Source organism: Neovison vison, chromosome 8 (genome assembly GCF_020171115.1).
Source record: "Neovison vison isolate M4711 chromosome 8, ASM_NN_V1, whole genome shotgun sequence".
Classification (NCBI taxonomy): Eukaryota; Metazoa; Chordata; class Mammalia; order Carnivora; family Mustelidae; genus Neogale; species Neogale vison.
In genome coordinates, this window is record NC_058098.1 from 42,655,879 (window position 1) to 42,683,860 (window position 27,982).

At 52.4% G+C, this 27,982-nt stretch overlaps 1 protein-coding gene across 3 annotated transcripts in view; it reads right to left on the reverse strand.

The window, feature by feature from the left end:
- The window catches only part of RRBP1 (ribosome binding protein 1), a 64,651-nt gene that overhangs the window by 19,313 nt on the left and 17,356 nt on the right, over positions 1-27,982 (reverse strand). For all 3 annotated transcript variants that reach the window (XM_044263493.1, XM_044263492.1, XM_044263491.1), the window contains exons 2-6: positions 19,422-21,294; positions 6,373-6,521; positions 4,995-5,117; positions 1,572-1,724; positions 616-734 (exon numbers count right to left, since the gene is read on the reverse strand). In XM_044263493.1, coding sequence (XP_044119428.1) covers positions 616-734; positions 1,572-1,724; positions 4,995-5,117; positions 6,373-6,521; positions 19,422-21,273 — 2,396 coding nt within the window. In that variant the 5' untranslated portion in view covers positions 21,274-21,294. The remainder of the gene's footprint in view (positions 1-615; positions 735-1,571; positions 1,725-4,994; positions 5,118-6,372; positions 6,522-19,421; positions 21,295-27,982) is intronic.

Genomic DNA, 27,982 nt, shown 5'->3' on the forward strand with positions numbered 1-27,982 from the left:
CATGTGCTATGAGGGGTATTTACTCCTTACCACCCGTGCACCTGAGGCAAATGTCCCTTCCAGCTCAGGAGACCCCCTCCCTGGTGAAGAATGCAGGGGCTCAGGCCCACATCACCATCAGACTCTGATCCTGGACAATCTGCAAGCTCCTGATATTCTGGACCAACATCAGACATTTTCAAAAGCCTCCTAACAGGATGTTGTGAAGAAGGACCTGGAAGAGGATCTGCTTCCCAGAAAGGTCAGAGGCCAGCACCAGCCAGGACCTGAGAGGCCCCTGATTGTGTGGACGCCTGGCACAGGCAGGGGGCTCGCCAGCTCTCCTGGGGCCTTGACTACGTATGAGGATGCCAGCCATGCACCGGAAGGCTTGGTCGCTCAGAACCAGACAGGGAGGGAGAGTCAGGCCGGAGCCCTCACCAGGGTGGCTGTGCAAGTGCATCACCAGCCCCTCTGCTCACGTAGGGGACCTACGCAGGCCACCATGCCAGCCCCACAGCCAGTAAGAAGCTGGAGCGCACCCACATAGCCCCGAAGGAGGTGTGAGGGACCCTCCCCAGCTCCGGAGCCCCAGAAACGGGTCCTCGTGCTGTCTGAAACGGGTGCTTGGCTTACTTGCTCTCCACCTGGCTTGTGGCCTGGTTCAAGGCATCCCTCAGGATGGAGTTCTCCTGCTGCAGACGAGCCAGCTGTGTGTTGGGGCCGTTCTCCAGCTGCTCCTGCAGAGTCCGGATCTGAAAAGCCAATGAAGAGGCGTCAGAGAGAGCTGGCTTCTGAAGCCCGGCCGGTGAGGACCCAACCCAGCCCACAAAGGCAACGAGGGTATCACCTTCTCCACATGAGGGGAGGAGAAGCCCTCCAAACTGCACAGTTCCGGCGTCAGAGGCAGGGGGACCCCCCCGCAAGCACCCCCGCTCTCCTCTCCGCCTTCCCGTTCACAGCCTCCAGGCAGCGAGCACTCGGCCTGGGCCGTAGGCCTGCCCTGAGCACACCACCTCTGACAAAGCCAGGTGAAGTGCCCTGACTCCAAGCACAGAGCCACAAGCCACAGCTGACAGTGGCCCTGAGGGAGCCTCGTTTCCTGCCCATTGACTTCCTGGGGTGCAGCCCGAGCCACGCAGCGGCCCACCGCAAACGGAGCGCCAGTCGGGGCGCGAGGCTCCGGGCTGGGGCTCCATGGGCCGGGCTGGGCAGGTGGCCCCCGCTGGCCTCGGGCAGCTCATGCCTCTTGCCTCAGGGGGTCCTCCCAACCTTGAGTGAAGAAAACAGAGCCAGCACGCCTGTGGAGCCCCATGGAGGCCAAAAGCTTGACCGACCAGCACCCCGGAGATGGGACGTGGCATGGGCCGCTTAGGACCAGGCAGTTTTAAAAAACAGTGCTCTTTCCAGTCTGTTTTCTATCTTCCTGACTGTTGACATGAAACACACGCACAGCAGGCGGACCAGAGCTGGCCAGATGAAACGGCCCCTCCCCCCAAAACCAGACCAGAGGCTGAAGACCAGGTGTCCTCCAGCACCCACCGGGGTCCGCCCACCCCAGCCCACTGCCCAGGTCCCGCAGCCCCGCCCACCTTGCCCTGCAGCTGCTGCACTTCCTTCACATGCTCGCGGTAGCTGGCCTGCATGCGCGCCTGCACAGCCGTGATCTCCTGTTCCCGGGCCACGAGCTGCTTCTTCACCTTGGCCTCCCCGGCTGCGGCCTTAGCCTTCTCTGCGGCCAGCTCCTAGGAGAGCGCAAAGGGCAGAGAGGTGGTTAGTTAAGTGGGGGCGGGAACTCGGGAGCTTGTTGCGGGGGGGCAATGTCCTCACAGCCCAGATATCGCCTCATCACCTAACCACTCCCTGAGTTCCCAGACACACTAAGTCAGCCACTGCAGAGAGCCAGCAGGAGACAACGAGAGGTCTGCGGAAAATCCTACTGGCCTGACCAGTAGGGGTCTTGATGTCAGGCCTTGGCCACGTGAAAAGCTGGAAGGGATGCTGGAAGCTGTGTAAACATGCCACATGGCCTTGGGGTCTCCTGGACTACTGGTTAGGCCCTGCTAAGGGGATGGCATGCTGGCTAGGCTGGGTCCTGGACATCCGGGCCCTGGAATGCCCTACTTGAGTGCTTGTATCAGGACCGAAGAGGCAGTGATGATGGCTGGGGTGGGGAAAGGGACAATGTCCATCCCACCATGACTAGGGGGTCAGCCCGCTCCTGCAGGGGCCTGGGTCTCTGGCTCAGCTGCTCTGTCCTCCCCCTAGCCTAGAAAGCATCTGCTCTGCTCAGCATCAGAGGCCCATAATGAGCACAGGATGCTGGGCCAGGGACCTGAATCCTCAGGAGGAGGCAGAGCACAGGGTAGGAGCTGGCTGGAGTCTATGTCATTCCTGAAAGAATGGCCATGGCCAGAAGCCATGGGAAGTGTCCGTTGTGGGGAGGCTGATGCAAAGAGGCCGCTGGGGCTCGGGGTGCTCTCTGTCTGGTGGGCCTCCACCCAGGCTGACAACTACCCAGTATGGGCCCAACTAGCCTGGGTGACAAGGTGGCCAAGCATCTCACAAGTTCCAGCCCCTGTCCCATCCCTCTCCTGGGCAGGAGACCAGAGAAATGGGAAATCCTCTCATTTTCCTGCCAGGGAGACCTATCCCCAAGGGCCAGAGTGTCCCTCCCGGGGCTGGGACGGGAGCAAATCAGAGACTGGGGGAGGAGCTAGGCTGATGGGGTGGCTGCTGGGCACCAGAGCTGCCACGTGTTGCCCAGCCTTCCCTGAGGCCATCTTCGACCCCATAGCCTCACCATTCACAGTCATCTTCCTGGCCCTGCCCAGGGGGAGCGCCCACAGGAGTGTGAGGTCCACGCCAAGGAACACGTCACTGACTACTACAAGAATGGGAGACCACTGCGCATCCTCCCTGACACACACAAGTGTCTCACTCCATTCTCTCGGTAAGATGGGGGTCACGATCCCCATTTTACAGCTGATCTCACAGAGCCCTGGGGGAGATACGTCACCCAAGGCTGGGAAGGCTTCCTCTAGCCGTGTGCTGGCCCAGGGCCTCAGTGGCCACTCACTAACAAGCAGCCTGTTAGGCTGAGCCAAGCGAGGTGGCTAGGATCACAGGGGACATACCATGACACAGGACTGCAGTGATGCCTCCGTGGCACTGGGAGAAGAAAATGGGGTTCTGGAAGGCTTCTTGAGGGACGGAGGCTAAAGGAATCTTCATGGATAAGAGGGAAATTTCCAGCCAGCCACGCAGTGAAAGGCATCGGAGGCCAAGAGAGGAGCAGGAGGAGAGGCCCAAGGGTGGCAACGAAGAGCCACGTGTTGGGGGAGCAGATGGAGCGGGAGCTCAGGGGTGCAGGCTCGGGTGTGAGGATGAGGAGCCGCTGGCAGAGCTTGCAGAGGGCCCTCACAGGACCACGTTAGCACTTGGAAGCCCAAGAGGGCCTCCTCGGGCTGCAGGGAGGTGGGTATGGTAAAGGAAGGCGGGCCTGGAGGGACGCCTCAGAGCGAGATGGGTAACGAGCACCCAGCGGCTATCCCCACGTGTCTCACAGAGCCCTGTGGCTTGTAGACTGGGAGCTACTCTATCGGGCGAGAGCTGGAACGCATCCGGACGTGGGGAGGGTGTCTACAGGTGGACTGCCACTGTGGGTGTGGAATTCTTGCCAAGTGGCTACCACTGAGAGAGAGTAGTAAGTGTCCAGCATGAAGGAAGCACCTAAGGGGCTCCTGTGGGGTATATGCTCCCCTTGTGTCTGCGGCCCACAGTGGCTAGAGACCCCAGGAATGGAGAAGAAACAGGGCACTGTGACCATCTGAGGCTGCAACCACTCACTCACCACACCTCCAGCTCACCCTAAATTCAAGGGGGCAGACACAAGGAGCTGACCAGACACCGGCACAGCCAAGCAGCTGTGGGAACACTTGCTCCCGCTTCCTCTCACTTGAACTTTATTTGGCGGGGGTGGGGGGTGTGGGGGGTGTCAACAGATTTCACAGGGATGGCTGTGTCCGGAAACAGGACACAGAAGGAAGGCTCCCCGAAACCACAGACTTAACCAGCGGTGTGCTGTCCAGCTGGCAGAGCATTACCCAAGACGAACCATCCAGAAGGCTCATCTTCTGCTCTTGCCTTCCCCACCACCCAAACTTCACTGTCTGGCTTAGGGCTACATCTCTCCAGCTGGGGTCAGAAACTCAGGCTGCCTTGTTTCCAACTAGTCTTGAACGAGCAGATGGAGGGGCTCTGAGGAAGAGCCCCAGGCCAGACTGTGTGGGACATCACCAGTTCTAGGCCATCTCCCTGGGCCTGCTGCCTGGACAGGAGAGGCAGGTGAGCAGTGAGAGGATGAGAGCAAGCCACAGAATTTTACTGAAAAAGACAGCTTTGAACTGTGTGTAGGGCTCTCTTCAGGAGAAAGGCAAGGGAAGAAGCCCAGTAAGTTCTGACAGCCATGGAGGTGGGGTGGCCCCTTGTGCCCTGGACCCAACACATCGTGAATGATGCCCCCAGCCCTCAGGGGCGGCACGGACCCGTGACAATCATTCCGGAAGTACAAGTGGTACCTGGGCAAGCCGTTAGCTGCCACTAAGGAGTCGGCCGTTTCCCTGCAGGTCCGCTCCACAGAAAGCAGAGAAGGGAGAAAAGCAGCTCCTTTACTCCCCTCCCGAGATTTTGTTCCCATTCTCAACAAAACCACTTTGTGTCTGTGTCTGCTGGGCCCAACCTCCTTTCAGGGTGCATACCCTAAAAAGATGGCCCATCACGACCTGAGGGCCCTAACCCCCGTCTTCAGGTCCACCTGCGTTTAGTCCCATGTTTACGGGAGGGGGGCCACCACCGTGGAACCTGCTCCAGGGCTTCAGGCTCCCAGATGCACCACTGCAGGAGGCAGTGGTGAGCCGGCAGGCCCAAGCAGGGAGCCAAGGTGGGAATGCCGCCCCACGCTCCCACGGCCCGGGGCCTGGGGGTACTCAGGACAGGCATGCAAGCGGCAGTACCTTGTTGAGCTCCCTCAGCTTGCTCTTGGCGACAGCCGCGTCTTCATGCTCTGCAGCCAGCAGCTTCTCCTTCTCCTCCAGCTGGCGCTTCAGAATCGCCACGGGGTCGCCCTTCTGAGTGGCCTAGAAGTGCCCACAGAGTGGCATTAACCAAGGGGCCACATCCCCCCACCCCAGCAGTCAGACTGGGACCCATGACGAGACAGCAGGGGCCTCATCAAGTGGGATGGGGCTTCTATATGAGCTGGTTCTAACCTGACTGCACATGCTTCTGGGGAACAGCTCCCTGGCCTCGACTTCCCCAGGGTGCCAGGCCTCTAGGCCCACTGTACAGAAGAGCTATTTAGACCAAAGCTTAGGTTCTCAGGGCTAGCTTTTAGGAGCATGGAGTTTCCCACAAACTCAGACCAGTGGTGGCCAGGGCCTCTTCCTACCCCATGGAGGCGCAATGAGCTATCGTTCCCAGCTTGGTGCCCAACCTGTAGCTGCTGTGTGAAGCCTGCAGGCTGCTAGCTGAAGCCTGGAGACCTTGGGAGGGGAGGTCTCCTACTATGGGGGTAGTGGCCTGAGGTGGGTCCGGGCCTGTTCTCTTGGAGGAGTGGTCCTCCTGACCTCGTCCAGTCACTCACATGCCAGGAGACACCCTTCCCTCCCCAAGCTCACTGAGCGAGGAGCTCCCCTGTGACACACAACGTGCCCACCTCAGCGAGGGCCAGGAAGGAAGTAAGCCCCGCTGGGCTCAGGGCAGGGGTTCACATGTCTGGCTCTCAGGACACATCAACTCCGACCTCATTAACCACAAAGGTGCCACAAATTCTCTAGCAAAATTACCTACAATTCCGACTTTGGGTAAAAAACAAATGCGCGCCACACAGCATCTCCTGGGGGCAGCTCACTCACCACCAACACCACAGGGCAGATGCTAGCCTCTGAGAAGGCCCCCAGTGGCAGGAGGGGCAGCAGAGAAAGGGGTTTCTGAGATAGTCTCAGGGTCCCCCACCATGCAGCTGGTCCCTACACCGTCTGCCCTGTCCCAGAACCCCGGCCACAAACCAACTAGGCCCCCACTGCCTTGTTCACCCTCAGGCATCTGGAACCAGAGCTGGGCTCTGGCCTGAAATGGCCTTCTTGTTTCTGTGGCTAGGCTGGTGGCCGGGCTGAGGCAGAAGCCGAAGCATACGTGGGGTGATTCATGCAGCCTGTGAAGGGGTAGCAGGCTTCTGCCGAGATAGGCAAGTGGAGGCTGTTCCAGGACCTCTGTGCAGCTAAGCAAGCTGCTCATGGCCAGCCCACCCGGGACCATTCAGGCGAGGCTGGGGTCCCAGGTGAGAACTGCAACTTGCCAGCCCCTAAGGGAAGAGTAGGAGGGTAGGTCCACCTTATGCCAGGTGTCCTGAATGACGCCAGCCTTCTCGGACAGGATCTCAATGAGCCGCTGGGCCTCCCCCTCGTTGAACACCATGCTTCCAACCGTGGACACCAGCGTCTTGTAGGGGAGGTAGAGAGGGCTGTCGGAATCCGGGGGCCCTGTGCAGTGAGAGAGAAGGAGCAGGAACTTACCCTCAGACCCAAGCAACCAAGCTGGTTCTGCCTCAGAGCAGCAGGGAGCCAGGCCAAGCCAAGGCTTCCCAGCTGCTGGGGCTGTGCAGGCTAAGGGCAGAGCCTCCATGGGTACCCCACGCTTTTTCGGAGAACTGAGAAGCAGACCACACTACAGGTCCTCCACCATCCTCCCAAGTGCCCAAAGAGAGCAGAGGGGGAGAGGTCCCTGAGGAAAGAAAGGATGTTATCCTGGATTAGTGGAGATGCCACCCCACATTTTATTATCAAACTGAGCAGAATTAAGCAAGGCATACTTTCCCCAAAGGTGCTTTTTCCTTCCTTCTTTTTCCAGCCAACTGTTTGGTCCAGTTCTTGCCCTGCACAGCCCAGCAAGGTTTATCCCCTAGCCATGACTGAGTCCTATGGCCCCACGACCCCTCATACACAGAGACCTCACAGCCACAACCCAGTGGTCAGGAGAGGAGGATGGAAAGCAAAAGTTCCTGCCTCTCAGGTTGCATCTCTGTGGTCCAGGGGAAAAGGAAGCTTTTCGCACACATCCGGGTTCAAACACTATTTCCGGCTTCATGAAGTCCAAGACCGGTTTTAGGAGAGGGGAGGTTGGTGTTTTTCACAATGGGCCTGCCCATTGAGCTCCAGCAGGGCAGAGTCAGGTGCCAACAGCCACCTGTCACTTCTGCAGTGCTCCTGATGTCCCCTGACACACACACACACACACACACACACACACACACACTCTGCAGGCTCTCATGCAGCCTTGAAGACAGGACAGGACAGGGAAACCTGAGGTGCCCCACCTGGCAGCACCCCTGCTCCGAAATGCCAGGATCTGCCCCAGAGCCCACTGACTGGGGTGTCGCAGAAGAGTGACAGAAGGGAGAGAGGCTGGCCTGCCGAGGCACCTTCGCCTAAGCCCACCTCACTGAGGACAATGAATGGGGAAGGTTTCCATGGCAACCCTAAGTTCTCCAGCCTGTCACAATATTTTCACTGACTAGTCATAATATTTTCATCGCAAGTCAAAGCAATTAGCATGATACCTTAATGGGGGGAATGTGGGGCGTGGGCGAGCTGGTTGCTATGAGCACCTTCGTTGTAGCATTTCTTACCCCCGTGAAGCTGGAGAGAGTAAAAATAACCACGCTGAAAGACGTAAGAGCTCGAGGGTGTCACGAAAATGAAGCGGGGGTGGGGTGCGCGCTCCCTTCAGCCTTTCTTCTTCTCACTGAGATATGTGTATGAGATAATCTCAGTGGTAAACTTATACACACGAGAAAAAGCATTCTGACTACAGCAGAGCCAAAACAGAAGCAAAGCCCCCCTCTAGAGTTTGCTACTAGAAGAAAACCCAACCGTTAGCATTTTGGTTTACAGGCCCCCCGCCCCTCCCCCCCGCGTTTCCCCCTCAGCCTGTAGACAGATGCTTACTGCTAAGGTTTTCCAGAAGAGGGACGTCCACTCTTCAAAGACACAGCTGGGGTCAGACAGGGCAGGATAGCCCCTCTGAGGCCAAGCCCTGCACAGTGTCCCCCCTTCCTGCACTGTCCCACCATGCCAGCTACCAGCCACCAGCCACGCAGGGCCCCTGGGCCCTTGAAATGCGGCTGTCATGAACCCAGGTGTGCTACAAGGTACAAGTGCACCTCAGGTTTTGAAGACTTGGTATAGGGGGAAAAAAGAATGTAAAACATCTGTAATGATTTTCCGTATCGACTGCATGTTGAAATGATACTACTTGGGGCAAACTGGGTTAAATAAACTCTAATAGATTTTTAATAGATTAATTTTTGCCATGGATCTGCTTCCTCACAGACTCGGCAGTCTCGACAGACGGCGCACCCTCCTAGAGGGCCAGGGAGACGGACCCCAGAACGTTCCCAAGGGTGTTCTATAAGCGCCATTCACCTTTATGCAAACTTTCTAATCCGATTCTACTAAATTTTATTAGATTTATCAGGGAACCAAGCCATTGGTTCACTTGAACAACTGAACAATCCGAAGCTACGTACAGCAACACTGAACTCTCCCCTGCCCCTTGCCCAATCTCCCCACAGAAACTTCCATAGTAGTCCCTGTGTTCATATGGATGCCCCCTTTAAATATTTAGGGAGCCACAACTTTACAATTTTCCATTCAGTTTTTTAGATAAGAATGGTGCTGTCTGTACTCTCCCCAGAGCTGGGGAAGTAAAAATGAAAGAAAAAAGCACTTGGAAGTAGAAACCAGAACTTGGGGACCCCATGTGAGTTGCATTCACTTCTGCATTTCAAGATCCTCTCACCAAACCAGTGGCACTAAGCTCATTTTGATGCCCGTGTCTGGGAAATGGGCAAGTGGACTCCCCGCCAACAAATAAGGTGCTAACAAGCTAACCCACGCCGGTGCGCTGTGTATCTCCAGCAATTATGTGAAGACTAGAAACAATCCTCAGGACCGTGAGATCTTAAGGCACTAAAATAAACTTGTCAAAGACCAACGTCTCATCCATTAGGTAGCTGACTTGCTAAAGACCATGAGACAGTGAATCCTAGTGGGGTCAGCTTCTTGAGGGCCTGTTCCTACGGCCCTGTGCTTTGCCCACCTCTGTGAGTCTGAAATGTCAGGGCGGCCTTGAGGAAGGACGCGGCAGGAAAGCAAGGAGTGGAGAGACAGGATCAGTATCTCATCGGTGGCTCTGAAGTAATCCAGACTCATCCAGCAGGAAACCCAGTGAACAGCCCCAGGGGCCAGGCCCTGCAAGAATGGCACCGGTCTGACTTGGGGTGGGGTGGGGGTAGTAGCCTCCTGAGCGAGGTGACCACAGACGCGTTCCTTGTCCTCTGGGAAATGGCTCCCATGCAGTCCTCTCAGAGATGTGGACTTGCCAGGGAAAGCCAGAAACAAGATTTTTTATGGGTCATCTCCAGACCTTTACTGCTGACAGCTACCTCAATGAAAAAGAAATCAATCAAACCACTGTGGCGTTGAACACATCTGTGGGCCAGGTCTAGCCTGCAAGTCACCTCTGTCCTCAGGCTATAGGACAGCATGGTCAGAACAAGGGCCCTGAGCCAGGTGGCCTGGGCTCAAATTTCAGCTCAGCTCCTGCCTGCCTGTGCATCCTTGGGCAAGTTGCTTCACCTCCCATGGCCTCAGTTCCCTCATCTGCAAAATGGGGGTAATAATCTTTCCTTTCTCACAGCCTCATTGCAAAGATTAAATCCCAACATGTCTGGAACAACACCCAGCATAAAAAGCACTGCAGAATCAACCAGCGGGGCCACCTTCAAGCCCTAGTCACAGAAGGGTCCCAGGCCCCACCACACCCGGTCCCCAAAAGAGGCAACGCACAAAGGGAGGGGCTCAGGGGGGCTAAAGGGACTGGGCCCTTCCTCTGACTCCCACCAAAGGAATAGAGAGGTCACGCAAAGGTGGTGCCCAGGAGCCAGGCCCGCAGACAGAGCGGCACAGCCCACAGACCCTGTGGCTCCCGCCTTGTGTGGGCAGGGAGCATGGGGGGCACAGCTCCATTCGCACCCTCTCATGTTTATTAAAGCAAGGAGCCCTCTGCCGCCGCCAGGCCCCCAGCCAAGGAGCACGAGGCACTAGATAATGTGCGTAACACCTCAAATTCCAAAATAAGGCGCCCTTCTGTGACCCTGTTGGGAGCTTTAGTCACCAAAAATTAAACTGGTCTTGCAAACAGACTCTTAGGAGTGTCTGTGCTGTCACCTACGGGATCCTCTGTGGACAGTTTTCTCTTCGTGTAACTACTGGGATCCCCAGCAGCCGGGTGTCAGTGCTCAGGACCCTATAGGGCTCCACGGCCCAGCACCGCGTCGGCAGCAGCCCCTCTTGGTGTCCAGTTACTGAAACGTTCCAGCTCCTGCCCAGTGCATGTCCAGCTAATTCCACCAGCAGGGCGGTGCCGACAGCTGCTCATCAGTGAGGGGATGATGGCCCAGGCCATGCAACAGCTCATCCCAGAGTGCCAGCTCAATGCCAGCGGTGGGTGCAGGCTGCCCAGGGTGGGCTGGTCCCAGCGGTCACCATCCACAGTGTGCTCACGCTGTGTACCTGACAGCCAGCAAACTGCTGGGCCTGGAAGGTAAGTTGGAGGTGGAAGCACCAGCTAAGAGGCAGAGGAGACATGGGACGCGTGGGCACCACGAAGCCGATCCACATAAGAGGAACGTGGGGAGGGCGTGCTGCCAAGGAAGCAACTGCAGCGGTGGTGCCAGGAGAGATTTCAAAGCAGGAGATGCTTCAGCCAAGAAGACGAGGGCTGGCTCAAGGTGGGGGCAGCAAGGACAAGCAACGAGGCTTGGAAGGGCCTTGCTCTTCAGAGCAGAGGGAAGGGAGACTAGAGTGGGTCTATGTCTTCCTAGGTCCCAAGGATCTGGATTCTATCTCATAGGCAAGGAGCACGGCCAGTAGGGAGAAAGGTCTGTGCCTGTACACATGGCGGGGACAAGGCTGGAGGCAGGGGCAGAGGAGGGAAAAGCCCGGGGCGGGAGGGGTGGGGAGGGCTCAAGGGCACTGAAGAAGCTGAGCTAGGGGGACAGAGGCCCAGGTGTCAATCTAGGGACTCTGCCAGTGGAACCTGCCCCGGGGGTGAGGGCGAACTCCAGTAGCAGAAACACTCGTTTGCTCAGGGAACATCCAGGCCAGTTCTGCAGGCCTGTCCTATCTCAGACACACAGATGCAGGCCAAATGGCTGCTGCGTCCAGATGCTGCACAAGGGCCACCCCAACAGCGTAGGCCAGTGGCCCCGCATGGCTCCACCGCAGGAAGCCAGACCCCAACCTCAGGACCTCCAGGCCCTGACATCCCCAATCCTGAACCAAACTCGGATTGAAGGCCCCAGGAAGGGCTCCCCTGCGCTCCTTGAAGCCCACCACTGCACAAGCAACCATCTGACTTAGAGACGGAGACAAGCCCCTGACTCCTGCTGGCCCACAAAGGGCACCCCCACACCACCTCTGAGAAGCCAGCAAGCACACCCTTCTCTAGAGATGTGGGACCTGCCAGCATGTCGGCAGTCTCCCCATGGCTTCAAACTGCGGGGCGGAGGCTGCGAAGGGTCCTCATGAGTTTGCGGGAAAGCAGCCCTTGCAAGGCCCCGGATGGAAGATCCAATGACTGCACCGGAGGCAGGGGGCAGCGGCTCCTGGGCAGCACGCACACACCCTAAGCCCAGCTCAGGCTTCGAAGTCCGCCACTGCCCAGCGGCCGCCCTGCCCTCCCAATCCAATCCCCAGAGAAGCAGCCATGCTCCTTGTCTGCCACAGACACTAATATCTGGCATTTTAACTGCATGGAGCAAAGTACCAAAAATGTTAAGAGCAGCCTGATCTGGCGGCCTTTGAATCCGGCCTTTCACTTTGGAGAAAAAAGTAATCTTAACAAATCCCAGAGGCTGTGTATTGAATAATGCCTCATGGAATTTAAAAATCGCATAGATTAAATGACTTTTACTCATTATACTTTTTTCCCCCAAATTTCAACAAAATCCAGTTTATATCCAGAGAAAAAAAAAGAGAGAGAGAGAGAAGAGAAACATCACAGTATTTCTTAAAGAAAGACAAGCTCTGTAGGACTTCTGGGCAAGATCCTACGGCAGGCTTCCTCAGGCATGTAGGTGGTCCAAGGAGAACACGCCTTACTTAAATAATGATCGAGATTTTTAGCAGAAAGGACAAGATTTGTGCACCTGTGGGCTTCCTGACCGCAGCTGCCTCAGGGCGGCCTCGGGAGCCCCAGCACTGCCATGTTTTAAGATGACTGAATGGAGAGTTCTGGAAGAATGTCATCCAGCAGCTTCTCTAAGACGTGGCAGTGCCGTACTGATTCGGCTCCTTCCCGAAGCGATGCTTTTGTTCTTTCAAAAAAGAAAATTTTGGTTTGAAGAACTTACACAGAAAGTGAACAAAAGCTCAAAAGCCCTACAGAGATTTCAGAGCTTCAAACCCTGAAAAACTAAGTTCGTAAGAAAAGAGTATCAGACCCAATCTCAATACACACCTGTCTATACCCCAGCCCTAAGGGGCTGAAGAGAGGCCGCCGAGGTGGGCTGGGCCTGGCCTGAGAGGGGCCTCAAATGGAGGCACGAAGGCTTGAGGCTGTCCCTCCACCATCTGCTGTCCATGTGACTTCTGGGAAGTCTCAAAAGAGAGCTGAACTTCAGTTTCGGCCTTTGGAAAAGCACGTAAACCTACAAATCCACATTACAGACCTATAAGGGGATAAATGCATGGAAAGGAGCTTCATAAACCACATGCCTAACCAAGTATCTGGTTGAGAACAATAGTGTCACGTTCCTGGTGGTGACCTAGTAAACACACAGTGCAAGAAGGTCATTGTGGGAGTGCTGGGGGAATGGGATTGTGGGAAGGAAGGGGTGTCACACCTATCAAGTCACATGGTTTAAGATTAGGGCCTCTGCTAAGCTACAGACCCCTTCAGCAAAGTTTCCCTAGTAGGTCTGAAAATTCTTCCCTATCTGCCCTGACCTCTGGTGACCCCTGCTGCATTAGATTAAAGAACATGCTCCTATTTGTGCATTTTTGCCTGCTCTGGGAGGAGAGGCCAGGGGTGGGGGAGGGATTGTGCCATATGGAGCTGAGCCTCCCCCACCTCCCCCAAGATCCTGCCAGCTTCACAGATGTGGGAGCCACTAACTCCATCTCAGCTCAGTTCATGACAATGCACTGGGCACCCAGGGGCTGGGATGTGCTTGAGGAGAACTGGCCACTTTCCTCCCTTGACCTGGACGACCCCTGAAGGAGCAGCATTCCTTTCTGATGCTTGGAAGATGCTCAAGGGACCTATGGTCAGGGCTGGGCTGCTCACGGTGCCTGAAAGGTGAGGAGTTCCACTTGGTACAGTGAGTGCCTGTTTATTTGCCTCACAGACAAATAATGGAGTTTGTTTTTTTTATTTTCCATCTAAAAAATAACGCAGGTCACAAAAAAAATGGAAAATGCAGAAAGCAAAGGAAAGGTAACTAAAATTTACCCACGGTCCTGTCACCCACATGAACTTGTGTGTGTGTATGTGTAACAGGGTCACTGTGGGGTGTCTGAAAGCGTGTTCTACCTTCTGCAGGTGGGCCGGGATCCCCTGGGCTCTGACTCGATGAGCTGACCCCAGGGTGCACAGGCCGCAGACAGGGGAGGGGGTCCCCGGTGAAGCCAGTGCCAGAGGGGAGAGCCCCACTCAGCAGCAGCAGTGTGCATGCCAAACTCCAGCAGAAGCCAGACAGTGTGGAGTGTGTGCAGATGAGCACCCCACATTCCCCAAGACCGTCTTTGCTTTATTGGGGGGCCAGGCCTGCAGTGTGCGAACCTGGGCTCCCTTCCAGGTGCTGGGATGAAACGGCTCACCTAAAAAGCGTCCGCTCACCCGCCCGTTAGCACCCGTGCAGCCCAGGGCAGGCGGGCTGGCAGAAGTACTGTAAAGACAGAGCCCGAGGGCAAAAACAGATTTTCAAGAAACCACCACCAGGTACACAATGCACTTCCTGTAAGAGGTCCGCAGCTTTTCCTAATAAACACCGAACAGGAGAATGAGCCAGCCGAGGCCTGCAAGCTAGCTGCACACACTCGGGAGCTTTAGTTGCGAGGAAATAGCCACTTCTCTGCGGTTCCCTGAGCTCCCTCTTCTGCCAACGATAAGAAAGGAATCTGTGCCTTCTCCTTATTGCACCCCTGGGTTTCTCATGCTCCCCTGAAGTGATCGCTATTCCTACAGCACCACGGGAGAGGTCAAGTCGGGTGCAAGGCTCTGGGAAACATGCGTGTGGGCCTGTCACCACTCTGCGAGAACAGGAAATCGTGAAATGTCTTTGGGGAGTGATGTAGCACTGTCCTCCTAAATTAAAAATGCACCTGCCTTTCCACTTGGCCATGCCGTATCTAACTGCTCACACTCTAACACACACACATGTCACCGCGGCATTCATGTTAGCAGCAAAAAAACTGCAGACTCTTGGGGTGCCTGGGTGGCTCGGTCAGGTGAGCACCCGACTCCTGGTTTCAGCTCAGGTCACGATCGCAGGGTCATGAGATCGAGCCGTGCCTCTTGGACTGCTGAGTGCAGTCTGCTGGAGATCCTCTCCCTCTGCCCCTCTCCCCACTCTCTCTCTCTGAAATTGTAAAAAAAAAAAAAAGAAATACACCTTCCAAAAAAACCACACACTAGTAAATATCATTTAAATAAACAAATGAGACATTGCTGCTTTGAAGCAGGATGGAGCTGGAGGGAGCAGCGCCATAGGTACAGTAGGAAACGATGTCACCAGTACCCTGGTAAGCAAAGCAAACCCCCCAAGCTGTGTGCCCCGCAGGCCCCAACTGGGTGTGCTGCAGTATTGAGCAGAACGTCTCCTGGGCTCCCCCGGGAAAGGGTGGGGAGAGGCATGGAGTGGAAAGACTCGGTTTTTCACCTTCCACGCTTCTGTATTGCTCGTATTTTGTTTGCTGGAAGGATGTATTTATACAATAATACATTTTTAAAGCATGGATTAGAAGGCAGGTGTTCACTGTCAAATCTGGCCATGACAAGCAGTAAAAAGCTGCCACATGGCCCTGATTTGTTCTTGTAGGAAAAACCGATCGGAAGTGCTGGAAGAGCTCCAAGCTGGGCCTGTAGAAGCACGTCCCGGGTCCGCCTCCACACCTGCCCTGTCTCTCTCTGGGGTGCCTGTCGGCGAGGACCCTGCTGGGCCCACCTGGTGACAACTGAGGACACACCCTCGTCTGTGGTGCCCCCAGCTCCGGGGCACGTTTTGCAGGTTTTGCTGATCTGCCACGTGCCAGGGGCTGGCCGCAGCTTCCATGACCTCACTTGTCACATCGCGCTGGGATAGGGAGGACAATGGGGCCACCCCCACGCCACTCGGGATACAGGCAGACAGAACAAAGCACGAGATGAGCTGCGTGGTGCCAACACAGGGCTGCAGAGATATGCTCATTTTCACAGGCCTCTCCTCTCCTGGTTGCTCTGGCCGAGAACAGCAGTGTCCAAAAGAACTGACTGTGCAGGTGGCCATGCCCTTCCCTGCACATCCCTTCCCTGCACAGTCCAGGGAAGGCAGCCACGGGTGACAGGTGACTACAGACCAGTGAGGGGAGGGAGCATCATGTCAACAGGGGGGAAGAAATGTTCTGGTCTTGGGCAGCATGTTTAAGACTTGCAAGAATCTGCTTAGACTGGACCCCTCTAAAAATGTAAGGGCTTGGGGTGCCTGGGTGGCTCAGTGGGTTAAGCCGCTGCCTTCAGCTCAGGTCATGATCTCAGGGTCCTGGGATCGAGCTCTGCATCAGGCTCTCTGCTCAGCAGGGAGCCTGCTTCCTCCTCTCTCTCTGCCTGCCTCTCTGCCTACTTGTGATCTCTCTCTGTCAAATAAATAATAAAATCTTAAAAAAAAAATTTAAAAAAAAAATTAAAAATGTAAGGGCTCGATGAATTAAACTTAATTTAAAAAGAAAGCAAACCCTGGAAGACATCGAGACAGCCAAAACTAACATGGATCGGCCTGGATGATGGGAGACGGGACATCTCTCCGATGTTGCAGTGAGAAGACTGCAAAGGCCAAGAGGGGGCACTTGGCCGCAAAAGCAGTGGCATAGATGGTCAGAGAGACACAGAAGGAAACGCCAGCCACACACAGTATCATGTGCAGTGGAGATAGGATACCTGAGAGGTGAATTTCTTCATTCTTCAGAGGGAGCATGAGAGTCTAGGGACATGGGGTAGAAACTAATACTTCGTTTTTCATTTTCCCAAGTGTGCACTGTGGGATCTCAGCCTTGTGTTCCTGTGGTTGGGGTGGAGAGCCATCTTTGAGTCCCACCCCCACCCCCACCCCCTGGGGCAGATGCAGACCACTCTGTGCGCCAGTACCAAGTATTCCTAAGACAGTCTGTGTGTTCAGAAATTCTGGAAACTTCCCCCAGTGCAGTGCTTCCTCAGCTTTGCTGTGCGGATGAATCACCTGCAGAATTTGTCTGACTCGGTAGTTCTGGGTGGAGCCTGAGACTCTGCATTTCTAACAAGCTCCCAAGAGACGCTAATACCGTTGGTCTCAGGATCAGAGCTTGCTAGATGGGGGTGCAGGGGAGGGGAACAGTAAGGACCTCTTGAGTCCCTGCCAGGGTGGCATGAAGGGCAAGGTGGTGTGTCTCTGCTGGCTTCCAGCAGCTTCCTCCTCTTATCTGTAAGTGATCGTGGGCCCAAGGGTGGAATGAGTGAGGTGTGTGTTTTGTCCTTAGTTTGGGGGTCTGGTGTTCCCAAATACAGACATGCAGTTCAGGACTTGCTCTGAGGAAGCACTCTGAAGTCAGAGGTCAGTGATGAGCCATCCAGACCCTTCTCCACTCTGGGAGCCTTGAGGCATTTGCAGTGATATTCCTGCCTCTCTGACAAATCTGGTTTCTTTCTGTGTGTTTCTAATTAGCCAGAAGCTGTGGAGACTGACGGTCTGAAGAACAAGTCCATGGATAGCATGGATTTTCCCAGTTGCTTACAGAGTGGGGCTCAGCCTTCTGTTGCAATGACCTGTTGCAATGACCTCTCATACATGGAGTTTCATGTTCCAGAATTAATCGGACTCATATTTAGCATTTGTGGCTCTGATCTTGCAGCCATGACCGTGTTGTCTAGTGGAAAGCAGACCACGTTCTTTTCATGCAGTCATACTACACATCCCATGGTCCTCCATTGGCTCAGGGGGCAGCAGTCAGCCCTGGCCACCTGCCTTTGACCTCCTAGTCTGTGGGCTGTGGGTGAGATTCTGGGTGTCTGTTGATGGCCTGTCCACCCCCAGTTTCTCCAGGGTCCTGTGCACTCAAGGGTACAACTTGGGCTGGGCTGGCCCTGGGCATCCAGAAACTCGGGGGCCTGGAGGTGTGAGGAGCCTAGGCTACTGAGGGGATGTTGCCTGCTGAGGAGGAGCAGAAGCTTAGGGAAAGGAAGGAGTTCCTTCTCTGAATAGAGGAGACCTTGGCTCAGGCCAGGGAGGGCTCCAGGGCCATGAAGTTTGAACTGTGGGCACCAGAGAGCTAGTCGAGGGCTGCTCACATGGGGCAATCTAAGCATTCAAACCAATCAAAAGTCCATCAAATGCCAGGCTCAGGTGCACTGGCCACATTCCATAGTATTTCATCTTTCTTATCCCAGCCATGGTATTTCTTTTCTCTGTCCGAATTGCCTTGTACACCAGCAAGCTACCATGTGGGCTCACACAGGTCAGAAAGTTAGGTCTTCCTCCAAACAAGGCTCTCTATTACCTGGAAATTAGTACCATTTGCCCTCCTTCCTAACATAAGCACCTATTCCATGCCTTACTTCATGTCTAAAGCCGAACACAGTAACAATGGCTAGAGGACACAGCAAGCTCTATTCTGAGCACACCTGATGCTTTACAGAACACAGGTCAGTTCTTGGTTCCCTCCCTGTCTTCATGCCTCAAGTAACCTGTTCCTGGGTCAAGTGGAACACCACTTTAAAGACAAGACAGTGTGCCTTTCCTCCAGCGTGCGGAGGCAGACTGATGCTAAATATCTGGATTTTCAAAGGGCTTTGGAAGGCTGACCCAACCCGTGTGGCCAGGTGGGCTGATCCTTGACCTTCAGCAGGAGCCTGGAGCTGCTCACACAGCACAGGGTCCCCTCACAAGGTATACCCCCCCAAAGCTGGGGGAGGAGGAAACCTGGAAAAAGTAGAATGTAGCTTCACAAAAGGGTAAGAAAGGGAAACCCAGCTAAAAACACAAGGCCTTGCGCTACCAAGCACAGGCCCACACATTTCAGATCTCCCAAGATGCCTCATTAAGACAAATGCAATTAATTTTCCAAAACAACTAATGACTAGTCAGTCTTTTTTTTTTTTAAGTGGGCTCCATGCCCAACATGGGGCTCAAACTCATGACCCTGAGATCAAGAGTCGCATGCTCTACCAGCTGAGCCAGCCAGGCACCCCTAGTCAAAGACCTTTAAAAAAAGTGGGGGGAGAAAGAAAGAAAGAATAGAAAATGCAAGACTACCGTATCAAATGAATGATGAACATGAAACCGGAACTCACTGGCCCAATTTCTCTAGTAATATGCACTCAAAACATAACAGAAAATTACTGTTCTGTATTATCTGACAAGTACATAAAATGACCCACTAAGTAACTGGGATAGGGAGGAAAAAACTGGGGGTGGGGTGGGGTTGGATGCCACCGCTCCTTTAAAACACCCTACCATTATTCATTTAACAAACACACAGACATGAGTACCACGTGAGGTTAGCGACAGAACAGGCTGGTAGAACACAGGCCTCTAAGATCTGCCCAGACACAGAAGTGTTCCAGACTGCATGGCGGATGGAATTACTATTCCCAATTCCTTTTTTCTCCTCACACCTTTTCCAACGCCATGTAGCAGTCCGGCCCACTGGAGAAAGTGGGCTTCCTGTCCCTTGCTGCTGGCTTGGTCACATGACTTGCTCGGGCCAACAGGATGCTGGTTTGAAATGTATCCTTTCACAGCTCTGCCATCACCATGAGAAGGGCTTCCACCCTCCAGAATCCCTGAGGCCTCAGGCTAGAGCCCAGAAGGAACCCATGTGCAATAGACTGAGGTTCAACCTGCAGCAAGGAGCCAAAACATGAGCCACTCCGCTGAGACAACCCAGATCAGTCAACCTTCAGCCAGTTCAACAGAAGCATGAACATGAATAAATGACTGCTGGTGTAAGCTACCAAATTCTGGAATGTTTGTTATGCAGCTCTGTTGTGGCAACAGCTAACTGATACATAAGGCTCCCCCAGAAGGAATCCAAAGGCCACTGAAGGAAAGCTTCCCCCACCAAGTTCACTGAGATATCAGAACTACTTACCAGGCTCACCTTTCTTCTTTGAACCAGACTTCTTCTTTGCAGGAGCTTCTTGCTTTGGTACATCTTGGCTCTGGACCATATCTGCATTTTTGCCTTGGATAGGAGCCGATTCTGCCTTTTTACCCTGATTGACAGACGCATCCACCTTTTTGCCCTGGTTGGGGGACCCTTCTGACTTTTTGCCCTGGTTCGAGGTTCCCTCTGCCTTTTTGCCTTGATTGGGGGCCCCCTCTGCTTTTTTCCCCTGGCTCACAACACCCTCTGCCTTTGTGCCCTGATTAGCAACGGAATCTGCCTTTTTGCCCTGATTCTGGGCCCCCTCGGCTTTTTTGCCCTGATTCTGGGCCCCCTCAGCTTTTTTGCCCTGATTCTGGCCCCCCTCAGCCTTTTTGCCTTGATTCTGGGCCCCCTCTGTCTTTTTGCCCTGGTTGGGGGTCCCTTCTGTCTTTTTGCCCTGGTTTGGGGTTCCTTCCTTTTTGCCCTGGTTGGGGCCCCCCTCTGCCTTTTTACCCTGGTTGGGGGTCCCCTCTGCCTTTTTGCCCTGGTTTGGGGTTCCCTCCTTTTTGCCCTGGTTAGGGGCCCCCTCTGCCTTTTTGCCCTGGTTCTGGGCCCCCTCTGCCTTTTTGCCCTGGTTCTGGGTCCCCTCGGCCTTTTTGCCCTGGTTCTGGGACCCCTCTGCCTTTTTGCCCTGGTTGGGGGTTCCCTCTACCTTTTTGCTCTGGTTCTGAACCACTTCCACCTTTTTGCCCTGATTGGGGCTCCCCTCTGCCTTTTTGCCCTGGTTGGAGGCCCCCTCTGACTTTTTGCCCTGATTCTGTGCCCCTTCTGTCTTTTTGCCCTGATTCTGGGCCCCCTCAACTTTTTTGCCCTGGTTGGGAGCTCCCTCTGCCTTTTTGCCCTGGTTGGTGGCCCCGTCTGTCTTTTTGCCTTGGTTGGGGGCTGCTTCTGCCTTTTTGCCCTGGTTTGGAGTTCCTTCTGCCTTTTTGCCTTGATTCTGGGCCCCCTCTGCTTTTTTGCCCTGGTTTGGGGCCACTTCTACCTTTTTGCCCTGATTCTGGGCTCCCTCTGCCTTTTTGCCCTGATTCTGGGCTCCCTCTGCCTTTTTGCCTTGGTTGGGAGCCCCCTCTGCTTTTTTGCCTTGGTTGGGAGCCCCCTCTGCCTTTTTGCCCTGGTTGGGAGCCCCCTCTGCCTTTTTGCCCTGGTTGGGGGTTCCTTCTGCCTTTTTGCTCTGGTTCTGGGCTCCCTCTGCCTTTCTGCCCTGTGCAGTGCCAGTGGCGGGGATACTGGCCTTGGCACCCACTGGGGGCACAACCACCATAGGCACCTCCTTGGGAGCAGTTTCTAAGATGGCAGCCTTGGAGGCAAGAACCTGGATGGAATTCACTACAGAACTGACTGCTGGTTCCACCTTTGCCACTTTTTTCTCCTTTTTCTTTTTGTCCTTAGGGGAGGAGGCGAGCTTCTCTTGGGGCATGGCTGGTACCGTGGCTATGGGGGCAATGACCACGGGGGACTGGACTGGGGTTGGAGCCACGGCCACTGCAGGTGCCCGCACTGGGTCTTTGAGAAGGATGGTCATGTTGGGGACTGGCTCATGGTCAGGTATCTTCCCATTAGGTTTATCTTCCTTTTTCTTGGTCTTTCCTTTCTTCTCCACTGTTTTCTCCTTCTTCTTCTTCTCCACTTTCTGGTGGTGAGTTTTCGCCATCTCCTTGCGCTGGTTGGCCAGGGCTTCTTCATAGGAAGTCTCCTTCATGGAGAAGGTTGACACGAGGAAGATGCCAATGGCAGAAACAACCATGAATCCACCGAAGACCACAACCCCCAAGGTCTGAGTGTCGTAAATATCCATCCTGGCTTGCTTTCCTTTCACCTGCCAAATACATACATGTAGATTACTTTTTGCAGAAACTGCAGCATTTATCAGTTTCCATCCTCATCCCTACCCCCAAACTTAACCTTTCACTAATTTTTCTGACTGGTAAGTTCAAAGAAGAAACAAATTCCTGCAATCTCTGATGTCATACATCCCTTCCTGCCCCGCTTTAGAAGTGAGGCACCTTTAAAAAGAAAAAAAAAAGATTTATTTATTTGAGAGAGAGCAAGCGAGCATGCACTCACAGGGTGGGGAGGGTACAAAGAAACTTAAGCAGACTCCACGCAGAGCCTGACGTGGGGCTCAATCTCAAGATCCTGAAGCCCCACGGGGGCTCGATCTCATGACCCCGAATCACAACCTGAGCCAAAACCAAGATTCAAATGCTTAACTGTGCCACCCAGGCACCCCCAGACATAAGTTTTTATGCAAGATATGAGCAGCCCCCGTTAGTGCTAGGATAGGAAGCAATAGAGCATCAGCAGCGTACAGGTCTGGACATGTAATACGCTGGAGACTCAGAAGTCCCAATCACAATTCGATAGATTCTCTATTGCAGGGGTCAAAGATGCACATAAACACATGCATGGACAGGGGTGAGCAATGGGGAGTGGTGAGGACTGTGGCAAGAATGTCCCAGCAAATTAGGGGGAAAGCGTCACCCAGCTATAGCTGATTGTTGTAGAAATGTGAGCGCCATGTTGAGATATCGCTTACTTTTTCAAATTAGGCTAGAAATATTTTTTTTTTCCCTAAAGTGAAATCAATGGATTAAAAATAAAAATACCATGTAAACTAAACCAAGTCCTTCTACAGGCTTTCAACTGCATGCGCTCTGGCCAGCAGGCCCCTGGCACACCATCTCTACTCTGTTGTCTCCCTTCCTCAGTGCCGTGATAAACGCGATGACCAAGAGTCAGAGACAATCCTTCAGAATCCTGGAAAGCGATCAAAAATTTGTTGGGAAAAAAATGGCCCTCAGGATAGTTCCTAAAGAGCTGCAAAACTTGTGGGATGCCCGTGTGGCCCCGTCGATTGAGGGTCAGACTCTTTATTTCAGATCAGGTCATGATCTCAGGGCTGTGAAATCAAGCCCCGAGTCAGGAAGGCTCAGTGCTGGGCATGGAGCCTGCTTAAGATTCCCACTTCCTCTCCCTTCCCCCACTTCTCTCTCTCTCTCTCTCTCTCTCTCTCACACACACACACACACACACACACACACACAGGAGTGGCAAAATTTGCAATCTGCACATTAGGAAACAGAAGTCAGGGAAAGTATACCAAATAAGAGACCCCAGGTGTGGAATTTCATGTCTGCAGGCTGCAAAGAGGAAGGGAAACCATTGTCATCAGACCCAATCCTCACCCCAGGGAGGGAGCCCTTTGCCTGATGACATTTTCCAAACCAAGAGCACAAGCCACCTCTTTTCACTGCCTGTGGACCAGTCCACAGCTTCCTGGCTGCCAGCCCAGGCTGGGTCCAACTTCAGTGAGGAGCCCCAAGAGGCTTACTTATTTGGATCCATCCATCTTTTATCAACTAATTTTGATGCTACTATCACAGTCCCAGTCCCCTGAACAGATCCTAGGCCCCCGTAAAGAGGAGCAGTGATGGAATTAGTGAACAGAAGACAAGTGTAAGAAGGCAGACAAGCTAAGGTGGAAAGAGGGAGGAGGGCGCAGAAAAAGAGAGGTCAACAGGCTCCCTTCCTGGCATGACCCCCACCCCCTGCAAATCTCTAGACCTTGGGACAGGCCAGGTCCAGGCTTGTCAGTTGAGATTCCTCCTCCACTGGGGACGGCAAGAGAGTGGGAAATTTCTCCAAAAAAAAAAAAAAAATCACAAAATCCAAATTCTCACAGTAGGGCATTTTAAAGAAGGGACTGAGAAGAGATTGTTTTACGTATCTCAGCATTAAGTTCAAAGAAGAATCGTTCTCATCACAGAACACACACAAAATTTCACTATCTAAATAAGTCCCTTGCTAGAACAGGGTTTAAGGGACTTGTGACAAAAACTCCATGGCCCGTGCTCCCCTAGCCGTAACCCCCATCAGCTGTGGCTAAAACATTTATTTCCCCCTGACTATCACCCTGGGTCTGCAGGACTGGGTAACCTCTTTATCACAGCCATAACCTTCACAAGTGAATTGTGACGTGGATTCATGGAGCCTTCGAATCCTGGGCAAGTGGATTCTGATCTCTGGCTGTGGGTTCTGACAGTGGGAGCCACAGCCAGGTGCCCTCAGGAGAGGGTGTCCCAAATTAGCCTTTCTAGGAACACACTCACAAATGAGGTATGGGAAAGAAAACTGTACCCTACTCGGCCCTGGAGGGAATCCAGTGGATGGAAGGGCAGGGACAGGAAGGTGTGGAATGTTCCACAGTCTCCGTGGACATCCATCCACTAGAACTCTGGGTCCTCACAAGGACCTCTCCAAACTTTGCCAACACAGACACGTTCAGGTACAAACACCACATTATAATCACTGTATGAGTCTATTTTGATGACAAAAGTCCTCTGACACACTCCCCTTCTTCTGAGGCAGTGCGATGCCAGGGGTCTGAGTCACGCCATGAGCCCCAAGCAGCTTCTCAGCAACTACCCTCCAAGAGCCGTCTCCCGGGGAGCTGCAGGAGGGTCACGGTGCTGACGTGGTCACCAGGCTCTTCCAAAGCAGGGTCTGTTTCCTGCTGAGCATTGTAGGATTGGGGCAGCCTTGTGGTGGAGGCAGAAGAGCCAGGGCTGAAAAAAATCGCCTTGAATCTTACTCAAGTTAGGCCAATATGGGATACAAAAATATATCCTCTGTTGGGAGCACAGACTCCACAAAAGCTAAGCTGGGGAGAATATTTCTTCCTCTGCTGCACACACAAATGTATGTTTGATGGCAGCCCGATATGTCTTCCAAGTTTGGCAGAATGGGCTGCTCGAAAAAGAAACCCTATTCCCCACCACTAATTCCCGAGTTAGAATTTCGTTAACAGAAATCTTTCACAGGAAAAATGAAAAGTCCTAGTCTTGATAAGTAGTACCCCGAAACATTTACAGTGAAGGCCATATTCCCACAGACAGCAAGGACTGCCAAGGGAGAGGCAGCCATCTTGTTGCTCTGCAGTTGGCTTGGGTGGGGCAGGAACATCACGGAGAGATCCCAGACTCACAGGGGCGAGACCACCAGGGTTGCCTCCCGAGTGTGCTCTTGACACCAGCATTCTGGGGGCTTTGCTTCTGAAATTCACACTGTCACAAAAGGACCCCCAGCAGGAATGTCTCTCTGGGTTTCCCACAGGGCCAGGCCCAACTGGGCAAAAGAACAGGGCCAGCTATGTGACCATCCACATCTTGTATGGGCTGACCACAGAGAACCTATGTTCAATGGCTTTGGGAGAGATCTATAAACTAGGTGCTTGTACTTACTATTGCTAGTACACTTAAGAGTGTAAAGCAGAAACGTCAAGGTTCCAGGAGGGAAGGAAGCAAGAGGCCACCCAAAGGCTTGGGGACCACTCCCAGGCTCAGCTGGCAGAAACTCACTGACCCACCCTGGGGTCCTGAGAGAATGGGTTTTCTTCCATTCCTAGGGAGTAAGGATTTAGGGAGCAAACGTGAGTGGAAGCCCTCAGTTCTTTAGACATGACACACATCTGCTAACTCGTGTGGCCCACCTACCTGGTCCAAATTGGCCACTTCAGTCCAATTTGGCAATTGGGATTTGAGTAGGTTTTGTGAAGAGACCCTTTAAAGCACCCCCAGGGCCGGGTCTCATCACCGAGCAGCTCCTCTGCTGTGGGCCAGGGGAAGGGAGACTAGTGAGGCAAGGGTGTGCTGGGCGGGTATCCAAGAGAACAAGTCTCTAGATTCACTTTCTGGGCACAAGGTGACCAGCTAGGAAGATACAAAACTAAAACAAAGTGACAATAAATCAGAGACCCTAGCAGATACGGCCACATCAGGACTACCATCTCCTAAGGTTTTTTTGCAGAGGAGAGAATAAGAAGTGGGGAAGGGACGGGGTGGGGGGTAGAGAATCTTAAGCACCCATACCCAGAGTCAGACGCGGGGCTCCATCTCACGACCCTGAGATCATGACTTGAGCCAGAATCAAGAGTCAGATGCTTAACCGACTGAGCCATGCAGGCGCCACCCCCTCTATCTCTGATGGTTTTCAAATATTGTGAAAAACACTGTGACCATCCATTTTCTACCACCCCAGCTCTCGTGTCACAGGGCTCTGAAGTGGTGTTGATTGGGGTTGGAGGGGGGCTAACGGGGCTCACCTCTGAGTCTCCACTTCTATCAAACACCATGCTGACCGTAGGTTTTTTGGTAGAAACATTTCATCAGGTTAAGCTATCTTGAATTCCTAGTTCCCTTTTCTTTTCTTCTTCTTCTTTAACAATTGGGTACTGAATGTTAGCAAATGCTTTTTCTTTACCACTTGACATTTTCTCTAATCTGAAATGGGTTGAATCACAATAATATATGTTCTAATGTTAACTCACAGATGGTTCGTATGGTATAAACGCTTCTTGATGTTGGGCCTTTTTTTTTTAATGTATCACTAGATTTGTTCACTTTTTGTGTGTGTGTGTGTGTGAGATTTGCATGTGTGCTCATAAGTGAGAGAAATCAGGTGTCATTCTTATGACCCAGTTCTTATGTGATCTTGGTAGCAAGGTCACCCACAGCTCATAAAATGAGCTAAGGATGGTCCCCTTCCCCCTGTTCTTTGTAGGTTTGGTGGAATCTGCCTGTAAAACTGTCAAGATCTGTATTCCCAGCTCTGTTCTTGGTGGTGGGGGGAAGAAGGAGGGAGCTGAATTTTAAGTGCTAATTTAATTTCATTTTTCCACTCAGTTTTATTGAGATAGGACACAGGACAGAACTGTGTAAGTTTAAGGTGAATAGCACAATGCCTTGACATATATAGGGAGAAAGAAATGATTTCCACACTAAGTTCAGTTAATACTCATCATCTCATATAGAGACAAAAACAAGATAGAAAAAAAAGGAAAAATGTTCTTTCCTCCTTGTGAGGAGAGCTTCTACTTTCTTAACGACGTTCAGACACGCCACACACAGCGATGTTAGCTTAGTCATCATGCTGTCTGGTACGTCCCTGGCATGGAGTTATGTCGTAAGTGGGTGTCTGTACCTTCTGACCCTCTTGCTGCAATTCCCCCTCCCCCTGCCCATGGTAACCACATGTCATCTTTTTCTAGGAAACTGGTTTTGGGTTGTTGTTGTTTGTTGTTTTTTTGTTTTCCTTCAGATTTCACATGTATGTGAGATCATATGAATTTGTCTTCCTCTGTCTTATTTCCCTTCGCATAAGGCCTGCAAGGTCCTCCATGTTATCGCAAATGGCAAGGTTTCCCTTCTTATGGCTGAATAATATTCCATGGTGAGCGGGCACACATGAGTATGTGTGCAAGGGTGTGTGTGGCACAACTTCATCTACTCATCTGTGTATGGACTTAGGTCATTTCTGGGTCTTGGCTGTTATAAATTGATGATTCAATTTCAATGATGATTCTAGAACCAGCTTTTTGGGTTTGTGATCCAGCATACCCAATTAATTTTCATTATTTCTTCTTCTCATTTCTATTGGTTTATTCTGTTCTAACTTTCTGACATAGACATTTATTAATTTCCAGGCCTTTCTTTTTTCTTGCAGCAAATACTTAAGGCAATAAATTTCCCTCTAAGTACTGCTGTGGCTTCATCTTACAAGCTATAGCACACACACACTATTTTCACAGACTTGTGAGGTGGCCGTGTCCTTAACTCCCCTAACACTGGGGAGTTTTGAATTATCATTGACAGTTCCTCATTTAACTGTGCTGTCATCACAGACTCTGCTCTGTGTGATATGGGACAAAGCTTTCAGACTTTTAACCAGGATCCAGACATATTAATAATTTTTTCCATGACCCAGGATGCAGAAACATACACATTAGCATTTGTATATGTGTGTGTGTATTGTGACATACAACATATAAGTGATGAGCTTTCATGAAATAATACTAGTACACAGATGCACCAGTATTCTCTACACCATTAAAACATTTGAAAAGGTTTTTTGTAACCAATTAAATTGATTTTGAGGCTCAACATACTGATTTAGACTACGGTATTTGGTATATTTTGCTAGACTGTGGTCAATTTTTATAAATATGTGTGTACTCTGTGGAGTGTAGGGTTCTATGCGTATTCTTAGTTTGAGCTTAATAATGTTTTATAGAACCCTGTTTTGCCAGCTCAATCTAATAGCTATTGAGAACTCTTAACATTTCGTACCATGATCATGGACTCAGCGGTTTCTCCTGGAAATCTGTCAATGTGGGCTTTATTTGAAGGCCATCTCATTAGCTGAACTTCAGGTCAGCATTGTTACATCTTCCTGATACAGCCTCTGCTATTTCCCCCTATTATATAGTGACCTTCTTTATCCCTAAAAATGAACTTCTTTTTCCCGAGGAAAGTCTAGTTTGTCTGATTATTTAAAAAGTTATACCAACTTTTGGGAGGTTAATATTGGCCTAGAATCATTTTCTATTCTTTACTTTCAACCTTTCTGTGTTCGTATGTTTTAAGTAGAACTCTTAAAAATAGCATAAAGCTGGATTTTATTTTAAGACCAATGTAGCAATTTGTCTTTTTAACTGGTAGGTTTAATTC